Source organism: Salvelinus namaycush, chromosome 26, assembly GCF_016432855.1.
Source record: "Salvelinus namaycush isolate Seneca chromosome 26, SaNama_1.0, whole genome shotgun sequence".
NCBI classification, from domain to species: Eukaryota; Metazoa; Chordata; class Actinopteri; order Salmoniformes; family Salmonidae; genus Salvelinus; species Salvelinus namaycush.
This window is the reverse complement of record NC_052332.1, coordinates 37,638,716-37,664,175: the sequence shown is the minus strand read 5'-3', so window position 1 is coordinate 37,664,175 and position 25,460 is coordinate 37,638,716. Positions and strand designations below refer to the sequence as shown.

Sequence of the window (25,460 nt, the reverse complement as noted above, 5' to 3'; positions counted from 1 at the left end):
TGTCTCTTCCTTCGGTACTTGTCTCCAGCAGTAGTTGTCTCTTCCTTCAGTACTTGTCTCTTCCCTCAGTAGTTGTCTCTTCCTTCAGTAGTTGTCTCTTCCTTCAGTACTTGTCTCTTCCTTCAGTACTTGTTCTCTTCCTTCAGTACTGTTCAGTACTTGTCTCTTCCTTCAGTACTTGTCTCCAGCAGTAGTGTCTCTTCCTTCAGTACTTGTCTCTTCCTTCAGTACTTGTCTCTTCTTGGTACTTGTCTCCAGCAGTACTGCTTTTTCTACTTCCTTCTGTACTTGTCTCTTCCTTCAGTACTTGTCTCTTCCTTCAGTTCTTGTCTCCAGCAGTTGTCTCTTCCTTCGGTACTTGTTCCAGCAGTACTTGTCTCTTCCTTCGGTACTTGTCTTCAGCAGTACTTGTCTCTTCCTTCAGTACTTGTCTCTTCCTTCAGTAATTGTCTCTTCCTTCAGTACTTGTCTCTTCCTTCAGTACTTGTCTCTTCCTTCAGTACTTGTCTCTTCCTTCAGTACTTGTCTCTTCCTTCAGTTCTTGTCTCTTCCTTCAGTACTTGTCTCATCCTTCAGGACTTGTCTCCAGCAGACTTGTCTCTTCCAGCAGTAGTTGTCTCTTCCTTCAGTACTTGTCTCTTCCTTCATACTTGTCTCTTCCTTTAGTACTTGTCTCCAGCAGTACTTGTCTCTTCCTCATTCAGACGTGTCTCTTCTTCAGTACTTGTCTCCTCCTTCAGTTACTTGTCTCTTCCTTCAGTACTTGTCTCTTCCTCTTCATTACTTGTCTCCAGCAGTTACTTGTCTTTCCTTCGGTACTTGTCTCCAGCCGTACTTGGTCTCTTCCTTCGGTTCTTGTCTCCAGCAGTACTTGTCTCTTCCTTCAGTACTTGTCTCTTCCTTCAGTACTTGTCTCTTCCTTCAGTACTGTCCTCTTCCTTCAGTACGTGTCTCTTCCTTCAGTACTTGTCTCTTCCTTCAGTACTTGTCTCTTCCTTCAGTACTTGTCTCCAGCAGTACTTGTCTCTTCCTTCGGTACTTGTCTCCAGCAGTACTTGTCTCTTCCTTCGGTACTTGTCTCCAGCAGTACTTGTCTCTCCTTCAGTACTTGTATCTTCCTTCAGTACTTGTCTCTTCCTTCAGTACTTGTCTCTTCTTCAGTACTTGTCTCTTCCTTCAGTACTTGTCTCTTCCTTCAGTTCTTGTCTCCAGCAGTACTTGTCACTTCCTCGGTACTTGCCTCCAGCCAGTACTTGTCTCTTCCTTCAGTTCTTGTCTCTTCCTTCAGTACTTGTCTCTTCCTTCAGTACTTGTCTCTTCCTTCAGTACTTGTCTCTTCCTTCAGTACTTGTCTCTTCCTTCAGTACTTGTCTCTTCCTTCAGTACTTGTCTCTTCCTTCAGTACTTGTCTCTTCCTTCAGTTCTTGTCTCCAGCAGTACTTGTCTCTTCCTTCAGTACTTGTCTCTTCCTTCAGTACTTGTCTCTTCCTTCAGTACTTGTCTCTTCCTTCAGTACTTGTCTCCAGCAGTACTTGTCTCTTCCTTCAGTACTTGTCTCTTCCTTCAGTACTTGTCTCCAGCAGTACTTGTCTCTTCCTTCAGTTCTTGTCTCCAGCGGTACTTGTCTCTTCCTTCGGTACTTGTCTCCAGCAGTACTTGTCTCTTCCTTCAGTTCTTGTCTCCAGCAGTACTTGTCTCTTCCTTCGGTACTTGTCTCCAGCAGTAGTTGTCTCTTCCTTCAGTACTTGTCTCTTCCTTCAGTAGTTGTCTCTTCCTTCAGTAGTTGTCTCTTCCTTCAGTACTTGTCTCTTCCTTCAGTACTTGTCTCTTCCTTCAGTACTTGTCTCCAGCAGTACTTGTCTCTTCCTTCAGTTCTTGTCTCCAGCAGTAGTTGTCTCTTCCTTCAGTACTTGTCTCTTCCTTCAGTACTTGTCTCTTCCTTTGGTACTTGTCTCCAGCAGTACTTGTCTCTTCCTTCTGTACTTGTCTCTTCCTTCAGTACTTGTCTCTTCCTTCAGTTCTTGTCTCCAGCAGTACTTGTCTCTTCCTTCGGTACTTGTCTCCAGCAGTACTTGTCTCTTCCTTCGGTACTTGTCTCCAGCAGTACTTGTCTCTTCCTTCAGTACTTGTCTCTTCCTTCAGTACTTGTCTCTTCCTTCAGTACTTGTCTCTTCCTTCAGTACTTGTCTCTTCCTTCAGTACTTGTCTCTTCCTTCAGTACTTGTCTCTTCCTTCAGTTCTTGTCTCTTCCTTCAGTACTTGTCTCCAGCAGTACTTGTCTCTTCCAGCAGTAGTTGTCTCTTCCTTCAGTACTTGTCTCTTCCTTCAGTACTTGTCTCTTCCTTCAGTACTTGTCTCCAGCAGTACTTGTCTCTTCCTTCAGTACGTGTCTCTTCCTTCAGTACTTGTCTCTTCCTTCAGTACTTGTCTCTTCCTTCAGTACTTGTCTCTTCCTTCAGTACTTGTCTCCAGCAGTACTTGTCTCTTCCTTCGGTACTTGTCTCCAGCAGTACTTGTCTCTTCCTTCGGTACTTGTCTCCAGCAGTACTTGTCTCTTACTTCGGTACTTGTCTCCAGCAGTACTTGTCTCTTCCTTCAGTACTTGTCTCTTCCTTCAGTACTTGTCTCTTCCTTCAGTACTTGTCTCTTCCTTCAGTACGTGTCTCTTCCTTCAGTACTTGTCTCTTCCTTCAGTACTTGTCTCTTCCTTCAGTACTTGTCTTCAGCAGTACTTGTATCTTCCTTCGGTACTTGTCTCCAGCAGTACTTGTCTCTTCCTTCGGTACTTGTCTCCAGCAGTACTTGTCTCTTCCTTCAGTACTTGTCTCTTCCTTCAGTACTTGTCTCTTCCTTCAGTACTTGTCTCTTCCTTCAGTACTTGTCTCTTCCTTCAGTACTTGTCTCTTCCTTCAGTACTTGTCTCTTCCTTCAGTACTTGTCTCTTCCTTCAGTTCTTGTCTCCAGCAGTACTTGTCTCTTCCTTCGGTACTTGCCTCCAGCAGTACTTGTCTCTTCCTTCAGTTCTTGTCTCTTCCTTCAGTACTTGTCTCTTCCTTCAGTACTTGTCTCTTCCTTCAGTACTTGTCTCTTCCTTCAGTACTTGTCTCTTCCTTCAGTACTTGTCTCTTCCTTCAGTACTTGTCTCTTCCTTCAGTTCTTGTCTCCAGCAGTACTTGTCTCTTCCTTCGGTACTTGCCTCCAGCAGTACTTGTCTCTTCCTTCAGTTCTTGTCTCTTCCTTCAGTACTTGTCTCTTCCTTCAGTACTTGTCTCTTCCTTCAGTACTTGTCTCCAGCAGTACTTGTCTCTTCCTTCAGTTCTTGTCTCCAGCAGTACTTGTCTCTTCCTTCGGTACTTGTCTCCAGCAGTACTTGTCTCTTCCTTCAGTACTTGTCTCTTCCTTCAGTACTTGTCTCTTCCTTCAGTACTTGTCTCCAGCAGTACTTGTCTCTTCCTTCAGTTCTTGTCTCCAGCAGTACTTGTCTCTTCCTTCGGTACTTGTCTCCAGCAGTACTTGTCTCTTCCTTCAGTACTTGTCTCTTCCTTCAGTACTTGTCTCTTCCTTCAGTACTTGTCTCTTCCTTCAGTACTTGTCTCCAGCAGTACTTGTCTCTTTCTTCAGTACTTGTCTCTTCCTTCAGTACTTGTCTCCAGCAGTACTTGTCTCTTCCTTCAGTTCTTGTCTCCAGCGGTACTTGTCTCTTCCTTCGGTACTTGTCTCCAGCAGTACTTGTCTCTTCCTTCAGTTCTTGTCTCCAGCAGTACTTGTCTCTTCCTTCGGTACTTGTCTCCAGCAGTAGTTGTCTCTTCCTTCAGTACTTGTCTCTTCCTTCAGTAGTTGTCTCTTCCTTCAGTACTTGTCTCTTCCTTCAGTACTTGTCTCTTCCTTCAGTACTTGTCTCCAGCAGTACTTGTCTCTTCCTTCAGTTCTTGTCTCCAGCAGTAGTTGTCTCTTCCTTCAGTACGTGTCTCTTCCTTCAGTACTTGTCTCTTCCTTCGGTACTTGTCTCCAGCAGTACTTGTCTCTTCCTTCGGTACTTGTCTCTTCCTTCAGTACTTGTCTCTTCCTTCAGTTCTTGTCTCCAGCAGTACTTGTCTCTTCCTTCGGTACTTGTCTCCAGCAGTACTTGTCTCTTCCTTCGGTACTTGTCTCCAGCAGTACTTGTCTCTTCCTTCAGTACTTGTCTCTTCCTTCAGTACTTGTCTCTTCCTTCAGTACTTGTCTCTTCCTTCAGTACTTGTCTCTTCCTTCAGTTCTTGTCTCTTCCTTCAGTACTTGTCTCTTCCTTCAGTACTTGTCTCCAGCAGTACTTGTCTCTTCCAGCAGTAGTTGTCTCTTCCTTCAGTACTTGTCTCTTCCTTCAGTACTTGTCTCTTCCTTCAGTACTTGTCTCCAGCAGTACTTGTCTCTTCCTTCAGTACGTGTCTCTTCCTTCAGTACTTGTCTCTTCCTTCAGTACTTGTCTCTTCCTTCAGTACTTGTCTCTTCCTTCAGTACTTGTCTCCAGCAGTACTTGTCTCTTCCTTCGGTACTTGTCTCCAGCAGTACTTGTCTCTTCCTTCGGTACTTGTCTCCAGCAGTACTTGTCTCTTCCTTCAGTACTTGTCTCTTCCTTCAGTACTTGTCTCTTCCTTCAGTACTTGTCTCTTCCTTCAGTACGTGTCTCTTCCTTCAGTACTTGTCTCTTCCTTCAGTACTTGTCTCTTCCTTCAGTACTTGTCTCCAGCAGTACTTGTCTCTTCCTTCGGTACTTGTCTCCAGCAGTACTTGTCTCTTCCTTCGGTACTTGTCTCCAGCAGTACTTGTCTCTTCCTTCAGTACATGTCTCTTCCTTCAGTACTTGTCTCTTCCTTCAGTACTTGTCTCTTCCTTCAGTTCTTGTCTCCAGCAGTACTTGTCTCTTCCTTCAGTACTTGTCTCTTCCTTCAGTTCTTGTCTCCAGCAGTACTTGTCTCTTCCTTCAGTACTTGTCTCTTCCTTCAGTACTTGTCTCTTCCTTCAGTACTTGTCTCCAACAGCACTGGTCTCCAGCAGTACTTGTCAGGCATGTCCCGGGTGTTTAACTGTGTGGTAATGTTGTGTTACTCTGCCAGGCATGTCCCTGGTGTTTAACTGTGTGGTAATGTTGTGTTACTCTGCCAGGCATGTCCCTGGTATTTAACTGGATGGTAATGTTGTGTTACTCTGCCAGGCATGTCCCTGGTATTTAACTGGATGGTAATGTTGTGTTACTCTGCCAGGCATGTCCCTGGTGTTTAACTGTGTGGTAATGTTGTGTTACTCTGTCAGGCATGTCCCTGGTGTTTAACTGTGTGGTAATGTTGTGTTACTCTGTCAGGCATGTCCCTGGTGTTTAACTGTGTGGTAATGTTGTGTTACTCTGCCAGGCATGTCCCTGGTGTTTAACTGTGTGGTAATGTTGTGTTACTCTGCCAGGCATGTCCCTGGTGTTTAACTGTGTGGTAATGTTGTGTTACTCTGTCAGGCATGTCCCTGGTGTTTAACTGTGTGGTAATGTTGTGTTACTCTGTCAGGCATGTCCCTGGTGTTTAACTCTGTGGTAATGTTGTGTTACTCTGTCAGGCATGTCCCTGGTGTTTAACTGTGTGGTAATGTTGTGTTACTCTGCCAGGCATGTCCCTGGTGTTTAACTGTGTGGTAATGTTGTGTTACTCTGCCAGGCATGTCCCTGGTGTTTAACTGTGTGGTAATGTTGTGTTACTCTGCCAGGCATGTCCCTGGTGTTTAACTGTGTGGTAATGTTGTGTTACTCTGCCAGGCATGTCCCTGGTGTTTAACTGTGTGGTAATGTTGTGTTACTCTGTCAGGCATGTCCCTGGTGTTTAACTGTGTGGTAATGTTGTGTTACTCTGTCAGGCATGTCCCTGGTGTTTAACTGTGTGGTAATGTTGTGTTACTCTGCCAGTCATGCAGCTAGAAGAGAATAGGCTTTATCCTGCTGAATTACCATCTTCTGTCTCTACCTCTGTTGAGTCCTCGCTCAAGCCTTAGGTGCTAATAACACCATAAATTATACCAACCTTACACACATACACACAGGCGGGTACACACATATTAACTTTCAACTGCAGAGACACGTACACATAATTTAACAAGCTTCTTCTTTATAATTACATTGCCTTTCGACTGCTTGTGTGACTTGTGCTGCAACTGAAATTAATTTTGAGAAAATGTTGTCCTATTGTATCTCTCACATTTACAACCAATTCTCTCTCTGTCTCTTTCTCTCTCTCTGTGTTTCTCTGCCTCTCTGTCTCTCTGTGTCTCTGTCTTTCTCTCTCTCTGTGTTTCTCTCTGTCACTCTGTGTTTCTCTCTGTCTCTCTGTGTTTCTCTCTGTCTCTCTGTGTTTCTCTCTGTCTCTGTCTTTCTCTCTCTGTGTTTCTCTCTGTCTCTCTGTGTCTCCCTGTCTCTCTGTGTCTCTCTGTCTTTCTCTCTCTCTGTGTTTCTCCCTGTCTCTCTGTGTTTCTCACTGTCTCTCTGTGTTTCTCCCTGTCTCTCTGTGTTTCTCTCTGTGTTTCTCTCTGTGTTTCTCTCTGTGTTTCTCTCTGTGTTTCTCTCTCTCTGTGTTTCTCTCTGTGTTTCTCTCTGTGTTTCTCTATGTCTCTCTGTGTTTCTCTGTCTCTCTGTGTTTCTCTGTCTCTCTGTGTGTCTCTCTGTCTCTGTGTGTCTCTCTGTTTCTCTGTGTCTTTCTTTCTCTCTGTGTTTCTCTCTGTGTTTCTCTCTGTGTTTCTCTCTGTGTTTCTCTCTGTGTTTCTCTCTCTCTGTGTTTCTCTCTGTGTTTCTCTCTGTGTTTCTCTATGTCTCTCTGTGTTTCTCTGTCTCTCTGTGTTTCTCTGTCTCTCTGTGTGTCTCTCTGTCTCTGTGTGTCTCTCTGTTTCTCTGTGTCTTTCTTTCTCTCTGTGTTTCTCTCTGTGTCTCTCTGTCTCTCTCTGTCTCTCTGTCTTTCTCTCTCTCTGTGTTTCTCCATGTCTCTCTGTGTTTCTCTGTCTCTCTGTGTTTCTCTCTGTCTCTCTGTGTTTCTCTCTGTCTCTCTGTGTCTCTGTGTTTCTCTATGTCTCTCGGTGTTTCTCTGTGTTTCTCGCTGTCTCTGTGTTTCTTTCTTTGTCTCTCTGTCTCTCTCGGTCTCTCTCGGGTCTCTCTCGGTCTCTCGCTGTCACTCTCTGTCTCTGTGTTTCTCTCTGTCTCTCTGTGTTTCTCTCTGTCTCTCTCTGTGTCTCTCTCTGTCTCTCTCTGTGTCTCTCTGTGTCTCTCTGTGTCTCTCTGTCTCTCTGTGTCTCTCTGTCTCTGTGTCTCTCTGTGTCTCTCTGTCTCTCTTTCTCTCTCTGTGTCTTTGTCTCTCTGTCTCTCTCTGTGTCTCTCTGTGTCTCTCTGTGTCTCTCTGTGTCTCTCTGTCTCTGTGTCTCTCTGTGTCTCTCTGTCTCTCTTTCTCTCTCTGTGTCTTTGTCTCTCTGTCTCTCTCTGTGTCTCTCTGTGTCTCTCTGTGTCTCTCTGTGTCTCTCTGTCTCTCTGTCTCTGTGTCTCTCTGTGTCTCTCTGTCTCTCTTTCTCTCTCTGTGTCTTTGTCTCTCTGTCTCTCTCTGTGTCTCTCTGTCTATTTCTGTATCTCGCTCTGTCTCTCTGTCTGTCTCTCTTTCTCGGTGTCTCGCTCTGTCTCTGTGTCTCTCTCTGTCTGTCTCTGTCTGTCTCTCTCATTCTCTCTCTGTCTCTGTCTCTCTCTGTGTCTCTGTATCTCTGTGTGTCTCTGTCTGTTTCTCTTTCTCTGTCTGTCGCTGTCACTCTCTGTCTCTCTGTCTCTCTCTCTCTGTGTCTTTCTCTGTCTCTCTGTCGCTCTCTGTGTCTCTGCGTCTCACTCTGTCTCTCTCTCTTTCTCTCGCTGTGTCTCTCTGTGTCTCTCTTTGTTTCTCTGTGTCTCTCTCTTTGTCTCTGTGTGTCTCTCTCGCTCTGTCTCTCTCTCTCTCTCTGTGTGTCTCTCTGTTTCTCTCTGTCTATCTATCTCTCCGTCTCTCTTTCTGTCTTTCTCTGTCTCTCTGTGTCTCTTTCTCTGCCTCACTGTGTCTCTTTCTCTCTCTTTTTGTTGTCCTCTTTTCTCTCCTCTTTTCCCTCTTTCTCATCTTACCTCCCTCCACCCCCCCCCCCCTCCATCTCTCTTTCCCTCTCTCTCTCTCCTTCTCTCTTTTCCTATCTCTCTCTCTCTCCCCCTCCCTTCTCCCTCTCTACAGGTGGATTATTTCAGCTGTGTAGCCACAGTGTTGTTGAGTGGTAAGGAAAGCTGTCTGTACCAGGCCTGTCTCTCTGCAGACTGTAAGAAGAAGGTGATAGAACAACCAAATGGACTCTACCACTGTGAGAAGTGTGACAAACAATTCCCTAACTACAAATACTGCGTCATGCTGTCTGTGAGTACAACAACACCCCCCAACACACACACACGCACTCGCACACGCACTCGCACACGCACACATACATATACATAAAGGACAGACATACACTAAGTATACAAAACAATCGTCACACCTTCCTAATATTGTGCTCCCCCAACCCATTTGCCATCAGAACAGCCTTTTTTTTCAGGGGAATGGACTCTACAAGGTGTCGAAAGCGTTTGACAGGGATGCTGGCCCATGTTGACTCCAATGCTTCCCACAGTTGTGTCAAGTTGGCTCGTTGTCCCTTGGGTGGTGGACCGTTCTTGATTCACAAGGGAAACTGTTGAGCGTAAAAAAGCCAGCAGTGTTGCAGTTCACCTGTCACCTTCTACCATACCCTGTTCAAGGGCACTTAATCTTAGGGCTAGGCGTCCCGCTATGACAACTTCCGGTGAATTTGGAGGGCACGCAATTGAAATAAATAATCATAAAAATTATGGATTTTAAACATTTAGGTACATACAAGTGTCTTATATCGGTTGAAAGCTTAAATTCTTGTTAATCTAACTGCATTGTCCAATTTACAGTAGCCATTACAGCGAAAGCATGCCATGCGATTGTTTGAGGACGGCGCCCCATTTCAAAATATTTTTCCACCAGCACAGGTTTCAGAAATTCACAAATAGTAATTAAATATTCACTTACTTTTTGAAAATCTTTCTCTGATTTGTCATCTAAAGGGTCCCAGCTATAACATGTAGTGTCGTTTTGTTAGATAAAATCCTTCTTTATATTCCAAAAAGTCTGTTTAGTTGGCGCAATCGATTTGTGTAATCCACTCGTTCAACTTGCAGAGAAAGGAATCCAAAAATCTACCGTTAACTTTGTTAAAACAAGTCAAAATACATATATATTGACTCCTCAGATACCCTAAAATGTCATCAAACTATAATATTTCATACGGAAAGAAGTATGTTCAATAGGAAACCGATATTAGCAGTTGCATCTTGTCTTCATTGCGCGCCCAAACACGAATTTCCAAGAATGTGTCCTTATACTAAAACTGTTCTTTCTCATTCTTTTTGGGAGAAACAAGCCTGAAACCTTGAACATAGAGTGCTGACACCCTGTGGAAGCCATAGGAATTGCATATTGGGAGCTAGATTACATTATTTCCCTATACTTTCCATTGTAAGACCATGTGGGCTCTCAAAAAAAAAAAATCTGGTTAGTTTTTTCTTTGGATTTTCTCCTACCATATCTATTGTTTTATAGTTTCCTACATTATTTTAACATTTATTCAACCTTCAAAGTGTTTTATTTCCAATGGTACCAATTATATGCATATCCTGGCTTCAGGGCCTGAACTACAGGCAGTTTACTTTGGGCACGTCAGTCAGGCAGAAATGGAGAAAAAAGGACCCTAGCCCTAAGAAGTTGTATGTGTTTGTCTTGCACATTCAACCTCTGAATGGCACACATACACAATCCATGTCTCAATAGGTTGTTTTGTACACTCAGTGTATATACACTGAACACATACACTGAAGAGCAATTACACGACATAGAAACAACCTTGACACTCACGCTGTGTCTCTCTCTAATCTCAATCTCTCCTTCTCTCATCCCCCTCTCTCTGTCTCCTTTCTCTCTCCCTCCATCTCTCGATCCATCTCTTTCTCCCTCCTTCTCTCATCCCCCTCTCTCTGTCTCCCTTTCTCTCTCCCTTTCTCTCTCCCTCCATCTCTCTATCCATCTCTTTCTCCCTCCTTCTCTCATCCCCCTCTCTCTGTCTCTCCCTTTCTCTCTCCCTCCATCTCTCTATCCATCTCTTTCTCCCTCCTTCTCTCATCCCCCTCTCTCTGTCTCTCCCTTTCTCTCTCCCTCCATCTCTCGATCCATCTCTTTCTCCCTCCTTCTCTCTCTCCTTCGCTCTCTCTCCTTCTCCCTCTCTCTCTCCCTCCCTCCATCTCTCCCTACCTCCCTCTCTCTCTCTCCTCTCCAGGCTAACATAGCAGACTTTAGTGATAACCAGTGGGTGACATGTTTCCATGAGACAGCAGAGGGCATTCTGGGTCACAATGCAGAGACTCTGGGCCAGCTTAAAGATACGGTGAGACGTACACACACGCACGCACACACACACACACACTGTCTCTCTCGCTCTCTCTCATGCACACACACAACACACACACACACACTCTGAACCTTTTCCCCTGTCTGTCCATTAGGATGAGGCAGCGTTTGACGAGGTGTTCCGGAAGGTCAACTTCACCACACACATCTTCCGCAACAGAGTCAAGCTGGAGATGTACAACGTGAGTACACACACATCTCGAAAAAACACACACACACATGCACATCTAGAAACACACACACACACACACACACACACACACACACACACACACACACAGTCGTGGAGATTGGGCCATTACCATAGAAGCAGAATCTTATTATGTGGTCATCACTTAGGGAATATGACCAAACAATGCCACTAATGCATTCATTACCTTTAATTAACCACCAATTACTGTTTGTAATTTGCCATCTCATCCTCGTTAGCTTAATTAATCAAAGGTTAATTAGCTGCTAATACAAGTAACACGTTACCATAGAGACGCAACGGTCCAGTGCAGGGCTATTCAACTTGTGGCCCATGGGCCAGATCTGCCCCATTTATCAATTTAGAATGGCCAATTCTGAACATTAAGAAAACAAATCAAAAATCCTATATTTAGTGCCAAAGGGAGCCCTCCTTCAATATTCCCAAATGGGAGAATCTGTTTTCCTGTAGTCCCGCCCACTAAGTACTGTCAATCAATATCACCCAACATACCAGTTACAGCCAATCAGAGCCACTAACAGGGGTACGAGGTATGTCTGTTCGTCTATCGGATGAGATCACTACACCCCCTGATACACCAGAGTGTGCTTTGCACTTAATTTAGCGGTGAGTTAACAAAAACCATGGGCTGTAGAACGGACAGGAAAGTAGAAAACAATTAATGTGATCGTTGTCAACTGTCTTATAATGACAAATGTGTTCCATCATTTTAACAATGTGAAACACCAAATTAGGCTCATATTAAAGCACTTCAAATGAACTTTTCGGAAAAAATGTAATAAAAGAGCTTTATAAGATTATAATTCTGTTTGTTCATTGTTTTTTAAACCAGTTTTAGGAAGAGTAATCCCATGTAGAAATGCAAATAACCTTTTTCAAATCTGGCCCCGTAACAATATAGTTGAATAGCCCTGGAAGAGTGGTATAGTTTAGACAGACATATGTACAGAGACAGACTATATAAGTATTGTTAGCTGTTCATATGTACAGAGACAGACTATATAAGTCTTGTTAGCTGTTCATATGTACAGAGACAGAATATATAAATCTTGTTAGCTGTTCATATGTACAGAGACAGAATATATAAGTATTGTTAGCTGTTCATATGTACAGAGACAGAATATATAAGTATTGTTAGCTGTTCATATGTACAGAGACAGACTATATAAATCTTGTTAGCTGTTCATATATACAGAGACAGAATATATAAGTCTTGTTAGCTGTTCATATGTACAGAGACAGACTATATAAGTCTTGTTAGCTGTTCATATGTACAGAGACAGAATATATAAGTATTGTTAGCTGTTCATATGTACAGAGACAGAATATATAAGTATTGTTAGCTGTTCATATGTACAGAGACAGACTATATAAATCTTGTTAGCTGTTCATATGTACAGAGACAGAATATATAAGTCTTGTTAGCTGTTCATATGTACAGAGACAGAATATCAAGTCAAATCAAATCAAATGTTATTGGTCCCATACACATGGTTAGCTGATGATAATGCAAACGTATGGAAATGCTTGTGGTTCTGGTTCCGACAGTGCAGTAATATCTAACAATTCCCCAACAACTACCTAATACACACAAATCTAAAAGGGGGGAATGAGAATATGTACATATACATATATGGATTAGCGATGGCCAAGCAGCATAGGCACGTTGCAACTAGATGGTATAAAATAGAGTATATACACGTGATATGAGTATTGTAAGAAATGTTAACATTATTTAAAGTGGCATTGTTTAAAGTGACTAGTGATCCATTTATTAAAGTGGCCAGTGATTGGGTCTCAATGTAAGCAGCAGCCTCTCTGAGTTAATGATTGCTGTTTAGCCTTGAGATAGAAGCTATTCTTCAGTCTCTCGGTCCCAGCTTTGATGCACCTGTACTGACCTCACCTTCAAATACAACAGCTAACAGCTTGTAGTAGATATGTAGTGGTTTAATAATGTTATATGATGCACTGTTGTATCTTTTTTTTAATGTGTGATCTAAGTGCCTTAAAGTGTTTTTCTCCCAGGTAGAGTAGCTGCTGTCTTGGCAGGAATGAATGGGGATCCATAATAAACCCCAGGAAGAGTAGCTGCTGTCTTGACAGGAACAAACGGGGATCCATATTAAACCCCAGGAAGAGTAGCTGCTGTCTTGGCAGGAATGAATGGGGATCCATAATAAACCCCAGGAAGAGTAGCTGCTGTCTTGGCAGGAACGAACGGGGATCCATAATAAACCCCAGGAAGAGTAGCTGCTGTCTTGGCAGGAACGAATGGGGAACCATAATAAACCCCAAGAAGAGTAGCTGCTGTCTTGGCAGGAACGAATGGGGATCCATCATAAACCCCAGGAAGAGTAGCTGCTGCCTTGGCAGGAGCGAACGGGGATCCATAATAAACCCCAGGAAGAGTAGCTGCTGCCTTGGCAGGAACGAATGGGGATCCATCATAAACCCCAGGAAGAGTAGCTGCTGTCTTGGCAGGAACAAATGGGGATCCATAATAAACCCCAGGAAGAGTAGCTGCTGTCTTGGCAGGAACGAATGGGGATCCATAATAAATACAAATACAGTAAGAGACAGACTATATAAGGCTTGTTAGCTGTTCAAAAATAACCCCAAGTGGCGCAGCGGTCTAAGCCACTGAATCTCAGTGCTTGAGCCGTCACAACAGGCACTCTGGTTCGAATCCAGGCTATATCACAACCGGCTGTGATTAGGAGTCCCATAGGTTGGCGCACAGTAGGCCCAGTGGGGTCTGGGATTGGTCGGTGTAGGCCGTCATTGTAAATAAGAATTTGTTCTTAACTGACATGTCTCGTTAAATGAATTAATAAATATATAGTAACACCCAATAGTGAAATAGACACAGCATATAGGTCTAGTGTTTTAATAGAAGCAGCATATTGGTCTAGTGTTTTAATAGAAGCAGCATATTGGTCTAGTGTTTTAATAGAAACAGCATATTAGTCTAGTGTTTTAATAGAAGCAGCATATTAGTCTAGTGTTTTAATAGAAGCAGCATATTGGTCTAGTGTTTTAATAGAAGCAGCATATTAGTCTAGTGTTTTAATAGAAGCAGCATATTGGTCTAGTGTTTTAATAGAAGCAGCATATTGGTCTAGTGTCTTAATAGAAGCAGCATATTGGTCTAGTGTCTTAATAGAAGCAGCATATTGGTCTAGTGTTTTAATAGAAGCAGCATATTGGTCTAGTTTTTTAATAGAAGCAGCATATTGGTCTAGTGTTTTAATAGAAGCAGCATATTGGTCTAGTGTTTTAATAGAAGCAGCATATTGGTCTAGTGTTTTAATAGAAGCAGCATATTAGTCTAGTGTTTTAATAGAAGCAGCATATTGGTCTAGTGTTTTAATAGAAGCAGCATATTGGTCTAGTGTCTTAATAGAAGCAGCATATTGGTCTAGTGTCTTAATAGAAGCAGCATATTGGTCTAGTGTTTTAATAGAAGCAGCATATTGGTCTAGTGTTTTAATAGAAGCAGCATATTGGTCTAGTGTTTTAATAGAAGCAGCATATTGGTCTAGTGTTTTTATAGAAGCAGCATATTGGTCTAGTGTTTAATAGAAGCAGCATATTGGTCTAGTGTTTTAATAGAAGCAGCATATTGGTCTAGTGTCTTAATAGAAGCAGCATATTGGTCTAGTGTCTTAATAGAAGCAGCATATTGGTCTAGTGTTTTAATAGAAGCAGCATATTGGTCTAGTGTTTAATAGAAGCAGCATATTGGTCTAGTGTTTTAATAGAAGCAGCATATTGGTCTAGTGTTTTAATAGAAGTAGCATATTGGTCTAGTGTTTTAATAGAAGCAGCATATTAGTCTAGTGTTTTAATAGAAGCAGCATATTGGTCTAGTGTTTTAATAGAAGCAGCATATTAGTCTAGTGTTTTAATAGAAGCAGCATATTGGTCTAGTGTTTTAATAGAAGCAGCATATTGGTCTAGTGTCTTAATTGTCACGATCTTTCAAGATCGAACCCAGAAGCAGACCAGGACAAGGAGCGTAGGAAGAAGGTGAGTATTTATTTACAGTGAAATGTGAAAAGGTAGATATATCCAGATGGCGTAGCGGGCAGCGGTGGTGAGTAGATGAGAGGAAATAGGTGAATCCAATGTAGTAGCAGAATCCTCTGTCAACCAGGCGGGAATGGAGTGAATGATCCAGGTGAGTAACTGAAGACAAAACAAACGGAGGTAAGTTCAAGGCAAGCAATACGTAAATGAAAACAACAAAACAAATTCTATCCAACTGGAGTCTGGTACTCAGGCACAACATACTGTTCATGGCTAACGATCCGGCAGGGAATGGAAGTCAGGTCAGAGCTTTTGAAGGGTAGAGATGATGATCAGGACAGGTGTGCAGATTACTGACGGGAAACAGGTGCGGGTGAAATCAATCTCCCAATGAGCTAATTCGCCCGGCAACCAGACAGGGTGCGTTCCAGGACACCTGAAACACACTCCAGGACAGACACACAGGCAAACCCAGACTCAGGAAGCGGGATTCGTGACATTAATAGAAGCAGCATATTGGTCTAGTGTCTTAATAGAAGCAGCATATTGGTCTAGTGTCTTAATAGAAGCAGCATATTGGTCTAGTGTTTTAATAGAAGCAGCATATTGGTCTAGTGTTTTAATAGAAGCAGCATATTGGTCTAGTGTTTTAATAGAAGCAGCATATTGGTCTAGTGTTTTAATAGAAGCAGCATATTGGTCTAGTTTTTTTAATAGAAGCAGCATATTGGTCTAGTGTTTTATTAGAAGCAGCATATTGGTCTAGTGTTTAATAGAAGCAGCATATTGGTCTAGTGTTTTATTAGAAGCAGCATATTGGTCTAGTGTTTAATAGAAGCAGCATATTGGTCTAGTGTCTTAATAGAAGCAGCATATTGGTCTAGTGTTTTAATAGAAGCAGCATATTGGTCTAGTGTTTTATTAGAAGCAGCATATTGGTCTAGTGTTTAATAGAAGCAGCATATTGGTCTAGTGTTTTAATAGAAACAGCATATTGGTCTAGTGTTTAATAGAAGCAGCATATTGGTCTAGTGTTTTAATAGAAGCAGCATATTGGTCTAGTGTTTAATAGAAGCAGCATATTGGTCTAGTGTTTTAATAGAAGCAGCATATTGGTCTAGTGTCTTATTAGAAGCAGCATATTGGTCTAGTGTTTAATAGAAGCAGCATATTGGTCTAGTGTCTTAATAGAAGCAGCATATTGGTCTAGTGTTTTAATAGAAGCAGCATATTGGTCTAGTGTTTTAATAGAAGCAGCATATTGGTCTAGTGTTTTAATAGAAGTAGCATATTGGTCTAGTGTTTAATAGAAGCAGCATATTGGTCTAGTGTTTTAATAGAAGCAGCATATTGGTCTAGTGTTTAATAGAAGCAGCATATTGGTCTAGTGTTTTAATAGAAGCAGCATATTGGTCTAGTGTCTTATTAGAAGCAGCATATTGGTCTAGTGTTTAATAGAAGCAGCATATTGGTCTAGTGTCTTATTAGAAGCAGCATATTGGTCTAGTGTTTAATAGAAGCAGCATATTGGTCTAGTGTCTTAATAGAAGCAGCATATTGGTCTAGTGTTTTAATAGAAGCAGCATATTGGTCTAGTGTTTTAATAGAAGCAGCATATTGGTCTAGTGTTTTAATAGAAGCAGCATATTGGTCTAGTGTTTTAATAGAAGCAGCATATTGGTCTAGTGTCTTAATTAATAGAAGCAGCATATTGGTCTAGTGTTTAATAGAAGCAGCATATTGGTCTAGTGTTTTAATAGAAGCAGCATATGGACCCCATGTTCTAGCAAGCATGTATATTGAGAGATATTCTGACATATACATACACCAGACAGCATGTTGTCAGTGTGTGAGCTGAGGTTCAGTATTTAAAACTCAGCAGGTGTTTTATGAAGGTGTTATGTCACCATGGCAGATGTTTTATGAAGGTGTTATGTCACCATGGCAGCTGTATTATGAAGGTGTTATGTCACCATGGCAGATGTTTAATAAAGGTGTTATGTCACCATGGCAGATGTTTTATGAAGGTGTTATGTCACCATGCCAGCTGTATTATGAAGGTGTTATGTCACCATGGCAGCTGGATTATGAAGGTGTTATGTCACCATGGCAGCTGTATTATGAAGGTGTTATGTCACCATGGCAGATGTATTATGAAGGTGTTATGTCACCATGGCAGCTGTATTATGAAGGTGTTATGTCACCATGGCAGCTGTATTATGAAGGTGTTATGTCACCATGGTAGATGTATTATGAAGGTGTTATGTCACCATGGCAGCTGTATTATGAAGGTGTTATGTCACCATGGTAGATGTATTATGAAGGTGTTATGTCACCATGGCAGCTGTATTATGAAGGTGTTATGTCACCATGGCTGCTGTATTATGAAGGTGTTATGTCACCATGGCAGCTGTATTATGAAGGTGTTATGTCACCATGGCAGATGTATTATGAAGGTGTTATGTCACCATGGCAGCTGTATTATGAAGGTGTTATGTCACCATGGCAGCTGTATTATGAAGGTGTTATGTCACCATGGCAGATGTATTATGAAGATGTTATGTCACCACAGCGTTTAATGGAGTTTCCAATTTAGACTCAAGTGTCTCCGTGTCTTAGAAATCGTTTCTGAAGTGTGACGTGCTGAGGATGGAATGGAATTAGTGTGTTTCTGAATGGAATAAATTTGTGTCTGAAGTGAATTAAATGTGTGATTGTCATAGAGGTGTGTGTGTGTGTGTGTGTGTGTGTGTGTGTGTGTGTGTGTGTGTGTGTGTGTGTGTGTGTGTGTGTGTGTGTGTGTGCGTGTGACTAATAGATTTGAGTAGACTGTGATAGTGATGTGGGTGTGGGAGACGTCAAATGAAAAAGCTGTCACTCTGTTTGATCCGCGGGCCGTCCCTTTAAAGAGCACTGTTATTCAATTATAATGAAATCATATTAAATTAGTTGTCATCGACTGTCAAGTGGTCTTGTTTTCCCCTCAACCCCCCTCCCCCTCCTCCTCTCCTCAGGTACACTCACAGAGGAAATATTAAATGGAATGATGAATCACATCAGAGTTAATGGGGAAGTTAGAGACGATTCAGGAGTCAACCCAGCTGAGTCTTGCTGGTTGTCTATGCCCCTTCCCCTTCATTTGTTACTGTGTGAATCAGGAGTCAACCCAGCTGAGTCTTGCTGGTTGTCTATGCCCCTTCCCCTTCATTTGTTACTGTGTGAATCAGGAGTCAACCCAGCTGAGTCTTGCTGGTTGTCTATGCGCCGTCCCCTTCCTCTGTTACTGTGTGAATCAGGAGTCAACCCAGCTGAGTCTTGCTGGTTGTCTATGCGCCGTCCCCTTCCTCTGTTACTGTGTGAATCAGGAGTCAACCCAGCTGAGTCTTGCTGGTTGTCTATGCGCCGTCCCCTTCCTCTGTTACTGTGTGAATCAGGAGTCAACCCAGCTGAGTCTTGCTGGTTGTCTATGCGCCGTCCCCTTCCTCTGTTACTGTGTGAATCAGGAGTCAACCCAGCTGAGTCTTGCTGGTTGTCTATGAGCCGTCCCCTTCCTCTGTTACTGTGTGAATCAGGAGTCAACCCAGCTGAGTCTTGCTGGTTGTCTATGAGCCGTCTCCTTCCTCTGTTACTGTGTGAATCAGGAGTCAACCTTGCTGGTTGCAAATGGGCCATTTCCTGAATAACTCACTGTGTGTAAAGGTTCTCTTCCAGGGGTGAAGGAGAGGACCAAAATGCAGCGCGGCTAGTGTTAAACATGTTTAATACAAACACAAGTGAAACACTACAAACAACCTACAAAATAACAAATGTGCAAAACCGATACAGACCTATCTGGTGCAGAACACAAACACAGAGACAGGTAACAAACACCCACAAAATCCCAACACAAAACAAGCCTCCTATATATGAGTCTCAATCAGAGACAACGACTACCATCTGTCTCTGATTGAGAACCCACACCAGGCTGACATAGAAACAGACAAACTAGACACACAACATAGAATTCCCACCCAGCTCACGTCCTGACCAACTAAACACATACAAAACAACAGAAAACAGGTCAGGAACGTGACAGAACCCCCCCCTCAAGGTGCGAACTCCGGGCGCACCCCTAACAACTCAAGGGGAGGGTCTGGGTGGGCATCTGTCCGCGGTGGCGGCTCCGGCGGTGGACGAGGGCACCACTCCACCATTGTCTTTGTCCACCTCCTTAGCGTCCCTTGAGTGGCGACCCTCGCCCCCGACCATGGTCCAGGAACCTTCACCAACTCCCCTCTACAATAGAGGAGACAACTCAGGACAGAGAGGTAGTTCAGGACAAAGAGGTAGCTCAGGACAGAGAGGTAGCCCAGGACAGAGAGGTAGCTCAGGACAGAGGGACAACTCCGGACTAGTGGCAGCTCCGGACTGAGTGGCAGCTCCGGACTGAGTGGCAGCTCCGGACTGAGTGGCAGCTCATGACTGGAGGGCAGCTCATGACTGGAGGGCAGCTCATGACTGGAGGGCAGCTCATGACTGGAGGGCAGCTCATGACTGGAGGGCAGCTCATGACTGGAGGGCAGCTCATGACTGGAGGGCAGCTCATGACTGGAGGGCAGCTCATGACTGGAGGGCAGCTCATGACTGGAGGGCAGCTCATGACTGAAGGGCAGCTCATGACTGGAGGGCAGCTCATGACTGGAGGGCAGCTCATGACTGAAGGGCAGCTCATGACTGAAGGGCAGCTCATGACTGGAGGGCAGCTCATGACTGGAGGGCAGCTCATGACTGGAGGGCAGCTCATGACTGAAGGGCAGCTCATGACTGAAGGGCAGCTCATGACTGAAGGGCAGCTCATGACTGTAGGGCAGCTCATGACTGTAGGGCAGCTCATGACTGTAGGGCAGCTCTGGCAGCTCCTGACTGGCTGGCGTCTCTGGCAGCTCCTGACTGGCTGGCGTCTCTGGCAGCTCCTGACTGGCTGGCGTCTCTGGCAGCTCCTGACTGGCTGGCGTCTCTGGCAGCTCCTGACTGGCTGGCGGCTCTGGCAGCTCCTGACTGACGGACGGCTCTAATGGCTCGGGACAGACGGGCGGCTCTAATGGCTCGGGACAGACGGGCGGCTCTAATGGCTCGTGGCAGACGGATGGCTCAGAAGGCGCTGGGCAGACGGATGGCTCAGAAGGCGCTGGGCAGACGGATGGCTCAGAAGGCGCTGGGCAGACGGATGGCTCAGACGGCGCTGGGCAGACGGATGGCTCAGACGGCGCTGGGCAGACGGATGGCTCAGACGGCGTTGGGCAGACGGGCAGTTCAGGCGCCGCTGGGCAGACGGGCAGTTCAGGCACCGCTGGGCAGACGGCAGACTCTGGCCGGCTGAGACGCACTATAGGCCTGATGCGTGGTGCCGGAACTGGAGGTACCGGGCTGAGGGCACGCACCTCAGGGCGAGTGCGGGTAGGAGGAACAGGGCTCTGGCGATGCACTGGAAGCCTGGTGTGTGGTGTAGGCACTGGTGGTACTGGGCTGGGGCGGGAAGGTGGCGCCGGATATACCGGACCGTGAAGGAGGACACGCGCTCTTGAGCACCGAGCCTCTCCAACCTTACCAGGTTGAATGGTCCCCGTAGCCCTGCCAGTGCGGCGAGGTGGAACAACCCGCACTGGGCTATGCAGGCGAACCGGGGACACCACCTGTAAGGCTGGTGCCATGTACGCCGGCCCGAGGAGACGTACTGGAGGCCAGATATGTTGGGCCGGCTTCATGACATCCGGCTCGATGCCCAACCTAGCCCTCCCAGTGCGGCAAGGTGGAATAGCCCGCACTGGGCTAAGCACGCGTACTGGGGACACCGTGCGCTTTACCGCATAACACGGTGTCTGACCAGTACGACGCCCTCTCACTCCACGGTAAGCCCGGGGAGTTGGCTCAGGTATCCAACCTGGCTTCGCCACACTCCCCTTTAGCCCCCCCCCAAGAAATTTTTGGGTGAGCCTCTCGGGCTTCCAGCCTCTCTTACGTGCTGCCTCCTCAATCCACCGCTCCTGGGCTGTGGCTGCCTCCTTCTCCTCCCGAGAGCAGCGATTCTGTCCCACCTTTGCCCAGGGTCCTTTTCCGTTTATGATTTCCTCCCATGACCATTCCTCCTGGTACCGCTGCTGCTGTTGCTGCTGCCCGTTGCCACGCTGCTTGGTCCGGGTTTGGTGGGTGTTTCTGTAAAGGTTCTCTTCCAGGGGTGAAGGAGAGGACCAAAATGCAGCGCGGCTAGTGTTAAACATGTTTAATACAAACACAAGTGAAACACTACAAACAACCTACAAAATAACAAATGTGCAAAACCGATACAGACCTATCTGGTGCAGAACACAAACACAGAGACAGGTAACAAACACCCACAGAATCCCAACACAAAACAAGCCTCCTATATATGAGTCTCAATCAGAGACAACGACTACCATCTGTCTCTGATTGAGAACCCACACCAGGCTGACATAGAAACAGACAAACTAGACACACAACATAGAATTCCCACCCAGCTCACGTCCTGACCAACTAAACACATACAAAACAACAGAAAACAGGTCAGGAACGTGACACTGTGTTAATGAGTTATTATCATTTGATTTGAAAGGTGAAAAAGTCAGATGTGTTGCTGGCCAACTTTACATTTGGGTTTTGTTTCTTTCCCATCATGAACGGGCTAAAAAAACAATACTCTCAGCAACCAAGGACCAAATCTCGCTTGAGTGTTGGTCGATTTGTCTATCCAGGAGAGACTAACCAAACACAGGTGTTATAAAACCGAAAAGCCCTTCCCTAAATCCAGTGGTTCAAACCAAACACAGGTTAAATACTGATATGTGTAAACGCTACTCTCACTAAATCTAGTGGTTCTAACCAAACACAGGTTAAATACTGATATGTGTAAACGCTACTCTCACTAAATCCAGTGGTTCAAACCAAACACAGGTTAAATACTGATATGTGTAAACGCTACTCTCACTAAATCCAGTGGTTCTAAACAAACACAGGTAAAATACTGATATGTGTAAACGCTACTCTCACTAAATCCAGTGGTTCTAACCAAACACAGGTTAAATACTGATATGTGTAAACGCTACTCTCACTAAATCCAGTGGTTCTAACCAAACACAGGTTAAATACTGATATGTGTAAACGCTACTCTCACTAAATCCAGTGGTTCTAACCAAACACAGGTTAAATACTGATATGTGTAAACGCTACTCTCACTAAATCTAGTGGTTCTAACCAAACACAGGTTAAATACTGATATGTGTAAACGCTACTCTCACTAAATCCAGTGGTTCTAACCAAACACAGGTTAAATACTGATATGTGTAAACGCTACTCTCACTAAATCCAGTGGTTCTAACCAAACACAGGTAAAATACTGATATGTGTAAACGCTACTCTCACTAAATCTAGTGGTTCTAACCAAACACAGGTTAAATACTGATATGTGTAAACGCTACTCTCACTAAATCCAGTGGTTCTAACCAAACACAGGTTAAATACTGATATGTGTAAACGCTACTCTCACTAAATCCAGTGGTTCTAACCAAACACAGGTTAAATACTGATATGTGTAAACGCTACTCTCACTAAATCCAGTGGTTCTAACCAAACACAGGTTAAATACTGATATGTGTAAACGCTACTCTCACTAAATCTAGTGGTTCTAACCAAACACAGGTTAAATACTGATATGTGTAAACGCTACTCTCACTAAATCCAGTGGTTCTAACCAAACACAGGTTAAATACTGATATGTGTAAACGCTACTCTCACTAAATCCAGTGGTTCTAACCAAACACAGGTTAAATACTGATATGTGTAAACGCTACTCTCACTAAATCTAGTGGTTCTAACCAAACACAGGTTAAATACTGATATGTGTAAACGCTACTCTCACTAAATCCAGTGGTTCTAACCAAACACAGGTAAAATACTGATATGTGTAAACGCTACTCTCACTAAATCTAGTGGTTCTAACCAAACACAGGTTAAATACTGATATGTGTAAACGCTACTCTCACTAAATCTAGTGGTTCTAACCAAACACAGGTTAAATACTGATATGTGTAAACGCTACTCTCACTAAATCTAGTGGTTCTAACCAAACACAGGTAAAATACTGATATGTGTAAACGCTACTCTCACTAAATCTAGTGTTTCTAACCAAACACAGGTTAAATACTGATATGTGTAAACGCTACTCTCACTACATCTAGTGGTTCTAACCAAACACAGGTTAAATAGTGATATAATGTGTGTTTCAGGATGAGTCCCGTGTGAAGGCCATGGTGATGGAGGTGAAACCAGTGGACCACAGAGAGTACAGCAGGAGACTCATCAGCAACATCAGGAAAATGGCCGCCTAAAGAATTTAGTTTTTTTTATCGTGTTACTTTTTATTTTTATTTGACTATTTTTACTTTCATTTATTTAGTAAATATTTTCTTAAGTCTTTCTTGCTGCCTGCGGCCAGTGACAGACTTCTCCCTCACACTATACTTCTGGCATTTAGCAGATGCTTTTATCCAAAGTGAATTAGTCATGCGGCATACATTTTATATATGGGTGATCCCGGGATTCAAACTCACAACCATTGTCACAGCAAGCGCCATGCTCTACTGACTGAGCCAAGCAGGACCAGTTGGCAGCCAGTTTGTCACTATTTTCACTTCTTTTGAACAAAGTCCTTTTGTGTGAAGCCCTTTTAAACATTGTTCACCGTTAGAATTCTCCATAGGAAATGCCACGTTATATTTTGTTTTATTTATATAACCTTTATTTTATCAGGGAGTCTTTTACAGATGAGCCCTGAATTACATAAATTACAGAACAAAACAGATACATTTAAATACAAAATACAAGCAGGGAGGTGTCACGCCCTGACCGTAGATTGCTTTGTATGTTTCTAATTTTAGTTTGGTCAGGGTGTGATGTGGGTGGGTATTCTATGTCTGGGTATTCTATGTTGTAGGTCTAGGTTTTCTGTTTCTGTGTGTTTGGCCTGGTGTGGTTCTCAATCAGAGGCAGCTGTCTATCGTTGTCTCTGATTGAGAGCCATATTTAGGTAGCCTGTTTTCCCACTTTTGTTGTTGGGTGATTGTTTTCCGTTTCAGTGTTTGCACCATTCGGGACTGTGTCAGTTTTCATTTGATTCTCTTGTTCTTCTTTGTATTTTTTTAGTATTCTCATTAAAAGTTATTATGGATACGTACCACGCCCCTTTTTGTTTTTTCCGCCTAAAACGACATACTCAAATCTAACTGCATGTAGACCTGAAGCAAGGATATGCATAGTCTTGATACCATTTGAAAGGAAACACTTTGAAATTTGTGGAAATGTGAAACTAATGTAGGAGAATATAACACATTAGGTCTGGTAAAATAAAAAAAACGATTGTTTTGTATTTTTTTGTACAATCTTTGAAATGCAAGAAAAAGGCCACAATGTATTATTCCAGCCCAAGCGCAATTTAGATTTTAGCCTCTAGATGGCAGCAGTGTATGTGCAAAGTTTTAGACTGATCTAATGAACCATTACATATATGTTCAACTTTTTGTATCAAGACTGCCCAAATGTGGCGAATTGGAGTATGAATAACTTTTCAAGTTCATAACTGTACACTCTCCTCAAACAGTAGCATGTTATTCTTTCACAGTAATATCTACTGTAAATTGGACAGTGTAGATAGATTAACAGGAATTTAAGCTTTCTGCCAATATCAGATATGTCTATGTCCTGGGAAATGTTCTTGTTACTTACAACCTCATGCTAATTGCATTAGCGCAAATTAGCTCAACCGTCCCGTGGGAGGGGCACCGATCTTTCGAGATCCTTAAGAGTTTAAAAAAAAATATTCTCCTGTGTTCAGTTGTTGATGTCTTTCTCTTCCGTTCTTCCATCATATTCTTTCATCTGCCTCTCTTCCCTCTCCTCCTGTCTCTCTTCCCTCCCCTCCTGTCTCTCTTCCCTCTCCTCCTGCCTCTCTTCCCTCTCCTCCTGTCTCTCTTCCCTCTCCTCCTGCCTCTCTTCCCTCTCCTGCCTCTCTTCCCTCTCCTCCTGTCTCTCTTCCCTCCCCTCCTGTCTCTCTTCCCTCCGCTCCTGTCTCTCTTCCCTCTCCTCCTGCCTCTCTTCCCTCTCCTCCTGTCTCTCTTCCCTCTCCTCCTGTCTCTCTTCCCTCTCCTCCTGTCTCTCTTCCCTCTCCTCCTGTCTCTCTTCCCTCTCCTCCGCCTCTCTTCCCTCTCCTGCCTCTCTTCCCTCTCCTCCTGCCTCTCTTCCCTCTCCTCCTGTCTGTTCCTTCTCCTCCTGTCTCTTTTCCCTCTCCCCCGGTCTCTATTCCCCTGTCCTCCTGTCTCTCTCCTCCTCATATGTTGAGATGGTACTGAAGTAATGCATTCTGTTATCCATAAGACACTGTTGGCTGTGACATGACAACTGTGTCCCTGCCACCGTTCACTGTCATACATCAAGCGACAGATTATACTATATGTAACAGATTATAATCTGACTAAGAAGATGTTGTTGAGTTGGAGCAGAGCAGAGCAGACGTAATCTGACAGATGGTGTTAATCTGAAGAAACCAAATGTTGAAACTGTTTGTAGACCTCTCAGGTTATCTGCATAGATAAAGTTGTGGGTGGCTGGATGGGTGTGTGGGTGTGTGTGCATGTGTGCGTGCATTT

General features: G+C 43.8%; 1 protein-coding gene across 1 annotated transcript in view; it reads left to right on the top strand.

Moving 5' to 3' along the window:
* LOC120021135 (replication protein A 70 kDa DNA-binding subunit-like) overlaps positions 1-23,201 on the top strand; it is an 83,978-nt gene extending 60,777 nt beyond the window's left edge. The window contains exons 9-12 of the mRNA XM_038964773.1: positions 8,241-8,417; positions 10,393-10,500; positions 10,619-10,705; positions 23,046-23,201. Coding sequence (XP_038820701.1) covers positions 8,241-8,417; positions 10,393-10,500; positions 10,619-10,705; positions 23,046-23,147 — 474 coding nt within the window. The 3' untranslated portion in view covers positions 23,148-23,201. The remainder of the gene's footprint in view (positions 1-8,240; positions 8,418-10,392; positions 10,501-10,618; positions 10,706-23,045) is intronic.
* The last annotated feature ends 2,259 nt before the right edge of the window (positions 23,202-25,460 follow it).